Genomic DNA, 6,000 nt, shown 5'->3' on the forward strand with positions numbered 1-6,000 from the left:
TGGCCTGAATACTCGTTCTCGTTTCTCAGAATTGAATTCAACCACCATTAAACCAACCTTTTCCCTTTGGCTACTGCCTTAAAGGAGTTTCAACACTTAACACAAGCAACTGTTTGTTTTTCCCGCTCAAAACCACCACAAGTTCTTTCTCTTTCCTTTTCTCTTGTATGCACATGTAGCAGCTTTCAGATTATGGTTTTACACATAGCGCTGGTTTTTTATCTTCCAATCTACCAGAGATACTGGCTCTGCTTTACAGACATTTAATGGGGAAATGTGGTTGAGAAAAGTTTTATTTCAGTGTGTTATTAGTGATAAATCAGTAGGAATTTAAGAATCGGTTTTCCAGGTTTCCGGAAACCCATTTCCATGTCTGATCAGCCCCGACCACTAATGTGGAAATGTGTCCCAGATCTTAGAAATTAAGTCGGTTAGTAAACTTTATGTGTGGCTGTTGGAGCAGAAAACACAAATTTTCTGCTTGTTTCCTCAGTAATAGTCTCACTCCAGTTATAGCTGTTGTTGAAGACCTCATGCTGATAAATGCAGAAAGAACAGCAGTGCAGTCATGTGAACAGCAGCATCTCTGTGCACAAACAGATCATGTGATGATGCAGGACATTATTCATGCATAGCTGAAAGCAGGAGGCTTGTTACAGTGTCCCTTCGAAAATGGGTTTCTAGTTTGTATGTATATAATATTTAACTCTACATTTGTGTAGTGTCTCTACAGCCATTAGCATTACATCTGATTACATCACGCTCGTTAGCTTGACTATATCATTGTTTCAGCTTTGTATTGTTTCAGATTAAGGTTTATTTTCTATTAAAAGCTGACGCTGGAAACCTGTGTTGTCAGTGTTTAACCTATGTTTTCAGTATAGGCTTAAAGGAGTTAGCAGCTGTAGTCAGCTTGGATTCACAAATGCCATTTATCATTTGCGACGAATGTAAGCAGCTTCAGTAAGCTGCGTGCTACACAGGTAAACTGCTAAATGTGACATAAGTATATCCTAAGACACAAATGCAAATGGACAGAGGAGAAAGAGGAGAAGGAGTTTGTGTGCAGCTTTATTTCACCATGAAACAGGACTGCCATTGGAATCTGTTGTAACTTTGTGAATCAAAGCTAAATTGAGCTGTGTGCTCTGTGAAGAAGCAGGCTACACATTTCTCTCATTGACAGTGGGTGAATGTTTGACACTCAAAACACAGGTTTCAGAGACGTATTCCTTTAAAAATACCTTAGATCCCTTACATTAACCTCATCCGTCTCGACAGGTTTGTCCCTCGACATGACGATGAGTTGGAGCTGGAGGTGGACGACCCGTTGCTGGTGGAGGTCCAGGCGGAGGATTACTGGTACGAGGGCTACAACATGCGAACTGGTGCCCGTGGGATCTTCCCGGCTTACTACGCTATAGAAGTGACCAAAGACACCGAGAGCTACAAAGGTACTGACGCTGTTAGGAAGGATGCTGAAATGCCCACCTTTTCTTTCACCGGTGTTTTCTAACAAGCTGAAACGTGACGTTTTCTCTTCATATTCTGAGATAAATGAGAATCTGCTGCTGTAGTGGCAGGTAAAATTGACAAACTTAATTTCAACAGAGATGACATAAGTGCTTTGTTAGCACAACAGTGTAGCTGAATGCTAACAAACATAATCCTCTATATCATCACAGGCTTCTCATTTATCTGAGAACTTGGATAGAAAAATTCAAATATGATGGTTGAATGTTTAAAATAAGCTGGTGGAACTGCAGAAGGACTCAGCCACACAAAAAGTAAAGAAATCAGCACAAATACACTGACTCATAACAGATCCAGTGGAAAAATGGTATTGGAAAAAGGTTTTTTTTTTTTTTTTTTTTACCTTCACACACAAGTTGAGTGATGCTTCTTCTGAGTCACGTCATGCCCGTGTAGCTGAGAGTGATCTAAATTTAGAAGCTATTTATATTCAGAATATTCTTTTTGAGAAGAAAAATGACAGAACGAGTGCAGGACAGAATATTTTGGCTGTTCCGCCTGTGAGGGCTCACGTAAGGACAGAGCTGTGATCTGCCGGGTTAACCACCACCCTCTATGTTATCTTATGTTATGTTTATTATTTTGTAGGTATTGGCTTTTATTCTATAATTTTGTTTCTGTCCTGTGCAGTGAAGAGCAGCGAATGGATGGACAGATACCGGCTAAAGTTCCTGGGCTCGGTCCAAGTGCCCTACCACAAAGGAAACGACGTTCTGTGCGCCGCTATGCAGAAGGTACAAGGCCCATGTTGTGCACGTTTGTGCGTGTAAAGCAACTGACTGTTATAGTGGAGCAACATTAAGGAGGGGTAAACTAACACCTAAGCTTTTGTCCCAGAAAACCTTGGTAGAAGACATGTGACGTGACGCATCTTTCATGTTATCATCATCCAGCACAGAACTGCATTACAGAATTCCCTCTGTAAGAGTTTTGAGCTTTTTATATTTTGGGAGTCATCCTATTAAACATTTGTTTTCCAGATTGCCACCAACAGAAGGATGACAGTCAAGTACAACCCGCCTTCCTCCTGCATCCTGGAGATCAGTGTGAAAGGCATCAAGCTTGCAGTTCAAGAGGATTATTATGCTTGTGACAGAGTAAGACACTTTCTATCCCTTTGTCTATCTAATACAAATTAAGCGAAGTGCAGCTTCATGAGGTTTTTTCATATACAAGCTCATCGTCACACCAGAAACCCTTTGAACAGTTGGGACATGCTGCCCCCGTGTGGCTGCTAATGGCCACTGCAGACACAGATGCTAGGAGACGTCAGGGAAGTGTTTTCTAGGTTTCTGGGTTTCTTTTCTCTACTACATTGATTTGACAGCTGTATTCATAATAATAATAAACTACTGTATTTGTTTAGCACCTTTGATACAAGAGATGAAATCAAAGTGCTTCACATAAAATCTGCAATTTAGATTTTAAACATCAGACCATCTTTCCTTATATGTTGCAGAGATATTACACTTATAGAGATATTACACTGTAAGCTGTTTTGAAAATTTAAAAGGAAATTACTCTTTTTTTCTAGTAAGTTGGTTTTGTAGATAATATGATGCATCGCTATTAATCACTTTACCAAAATAGTCATACAGTAGTTTTACGTACCACTGCCTGGGCAAGCTACAACATTAAAATGTTGTAATGTATTAGTAATGATAATCTTTAATATATAGTGAGTGTGTTTTCTTGTGATACTTTTGTACATTGTGCTGCCAGTAATTTCATATTTTTAATTTAAGAAACATTGTGAATGCAGGACTTTCTCCTGTAATAATCGTTTAGTAGTCATACAGCACTCAGAACATTGTTGCTAGAATTTCCCTCCCTTCCCCGTCTCTTAGAGTAAAACTGTCACTTGTGGTCGCTGTATAGCAAACAGCCTAAATCAGTTCAATCCATTTATTCTGCCCCTGTTTTCTGTGTCCTTCTCACAGAGTAATGAGTGCAGTCACTTCTTCCAGTTAAAGAACGTCTCCTTCTGCGGCTATCACCCCAAAAACAGCAAGTAAGTACAGATAGAAAGCATGAAGCACTGCTTCCAGTCGGGGATTACCAAGTCCAAAACAAACCAAAAGATAATTATAGGCTGGACGATTAATCAGCAATTGGTTTTTTGTTTCTGTCTGACTACAACAAAGAAATATGGTGAAAACGTTTGATGTTCTTGCATTTTGCTAGTTTTCATCTGCAGACACCAAACAATTATTTACCACAAGGCGTCACTTGAAATCAACAAATACCAGACTTCAGACATAGACCTGACCTCTTCACTGACTGAGGAAACATGAAACAGCAGTTAATCATAAATACGTGACACAGTGAATTTAGCATGACCAAACTGAATTCCCTCTATGTGTTGCCTTATCTGTTTCCTCTCTGTCTTCTCTGCAGGTATTTCGGCTTCATTACAAAACACCCAGCGGACCAGAGATTTGCCTGCCACGTGTTTGTGTCTGAAAACTCCACTAAACCTCTCGCAGAGTCAGTGGGGTGAGTCGGCCTGTCTGTGTATCGGCTCTTAAATATTCATTCTTTGCAGTGAGGAGGTTTGTGCATTTACTGACACAAATGGATGGATACTCCGCCAATCAGGGCATCGCTTTAACGGGATTAGAAAGAGCTGATTTCAGCATCTCTTAACAGACCATGATGAATTAGAAGACGCTAGGGTGTTTGCTTTTGAGTGAAGTGATGAAATGACGCGTTGCATGTTCTTGTTTGTTTTTTTCAGGAAAGCCTTCCAGTTGTACTATAAAGAGTTTGTGGAGTTCTCGTGCCCTACAGAGGACATCTACCTGGAATAGCACTGCCCTGCCTTCAGCCACAGCACTGTACAGTACACTGTATCATAACATAACGTTGCATGAAGGACAGACATATCTAAAAATTTAAGTAAATAAATAAAAACATAACACATCTGACAACCGAGCGGGAAAAGAAGGATGGAGTATCGGAACGTGTGGTGAAACCTTTGTGCAACGAGAAGAGGAGGATACGTGCCAAAGGCCATGTGTACTGAGAAAAGAAAATATGCAAAATGGAGTCGGTGATGAGTAAGTGATCACGGGCTGTCCATGGAAAGCACAAATCACCACGGCCTTGGCAGCGCTAGTTAGCCTGTAGCATCGTCTCAGCAGGTGCCAGCACTGAGTACTTGACAAAAGTAAAACAGCGGCTGAGACGTGGACAAATGAACATGTGATGAATTTGCTTGGACTTCAAACATTCACAGTCTGAACATGATGGACGTGTGTATTTACTAAATGACATCCTCACACTGAAAATGTACTCTAAGTGAAACAAAAGTTCATGTAGGAACGGTGAATTGTATCCTTTTAGCACGCCTAATATAAAGGGGATTCACATGGTTCGAAGCCCACCCTGTAGCACTGTTAGAAAACCGGCTGTGGGTTGATGTTCTTTGCATTTTTGGGTCCTTTCAGATCTTTGTGCCTGACCTTGTTGTCAAATCCTCACATTGTTTCATCAGCTGGTTGACAGCAGAAAATGTCATAGTCACCTGGAAGAGCAGGTCTGCGGTATGAGCTGTGCAGAGGCACAAGCGCAGCAAAGGTTCACGTCTCTATCTCCAGTGTCAGGAAGAAAAACAAAAACTAGCCTAGCAAAGACCATGTATTTCAGTTTAACACAAAGGTTGGTAAGGGCTTAATTAGAGCTGAAACAATTAGTCAAATAATTGACTAGGTGATCAACAGAAGCTGAGAGATGTTCTGCCGTGGACAGGCTCAGCAGAAAAAATGTGTCACAGCCACCGAAAAAAGCCAATGACAGTTGACATGTGCACTTTATTTTGAATATTTTTGCCAGTTTACTCAACCATTGGATTACCGTATTACTGCGGACACTATTACAGCACAGATCAGGTGTCTGAGTCAGGAACAGCTGAGTGTTAGTGCACTTGTGTGTAGGGATACGTGAGGTCAATGGTTGAGAAAATATAGTGCAAGAGGAAAGACTCTTCTTCTCTTCTCCAAATGGAGCGCACCGCCTCACAACCCCACGTCAAATAACCCGAACTACCACTTTAAGTGCAGTGGCAGGGTGTGACGTCGTCAGCGCCACAGTTTTCAAGCCAGTGCATCTGTTGTTTTCCTGTGGGATAGAGGGAATTCTGGGAAGTGTAGGTAATCGGTAATTCACATAGGACTGAGACATTCCAACAGTGAATCACAAAGAACTCCTGAAATGCACTGAACATCATTTTTCCATGCTTTAAAAAAAAAAAAAAAAAGTGTGAGGGTGTAAGAGTGTGGATTTTTTCCTTTCAAAACTTTTTAGCGGCTTCTATCGGTACTGTAGTCCCAAGCTAAACAGACGCCTCCATCATTTGCCCAGTCAGGCTTCAGCCCTAATTCCTAGTCTAACGCCAGAAACACTGCGCTTCTTTACTGTGTGTTCTAACACGGTATGAAATCAGTGACGAAGATGTTTAATAACGGG

At 41.0% G+C, this 6,000-nt stretch overlaps 1 protein-coding gene across 1 annotated transcript in view; it reads left to right on the forward strand.

The window, feature by feature from the left end:
- The window catches only part of mapk8ip1 (mitogen-activated protein kinase 8 interacting protein 1), a 29,884-nt gene extending 24,134 nt beyond the window's left edge, over positions 1–5,750 (forward strand). Inside the window, exons 7-12 of the mRNA XM_022746924.1 lie at positions 1,282–1,454; positions 2,164–2,267; positions 2,514–2,630; positions 3,474–3,544; positions 3,931–4,029; positions 4,271–5,750. Of these exons, the coding sequence (XP_022602645.1) occupies positions 1,282–1,454; positions 2,164–2,267; positions 2,514–2,630; positions 3,474–3,544; positions 3,931–4,029; positions 4,271–4,343 (637 nt within the window). The 3' untranslated portion in view covers positions 4,344–5,750. The remainder of the gene's footprint in view (positions 1–1,281; positions 1,455–2,163; positions 2,268–2,513; positions 2,631–3,473; positions 3,545–3,930; positions 4,030–4,270) is intronic.
- The last annotated feature ends 250 nt before the right edge of the window (positions 5,751–6,000 follow it).

Source organism: Seriola dumerili, unplaced genomic scaffold (genome assembly GCF_002260705.1).
Source record: "Seriola dumerili isolate Sdu_G_001 unplaced genomic scaffold, Sdu_1.0 BDQW01000011.1, whole genome shotgun sequence".
NCBI classification, from domain to species: Eukaryota; Metazoa; Chordata; class Actinopteri; order Carangiformes; family Carangidae; genus Seriola; species Seriola dumerili.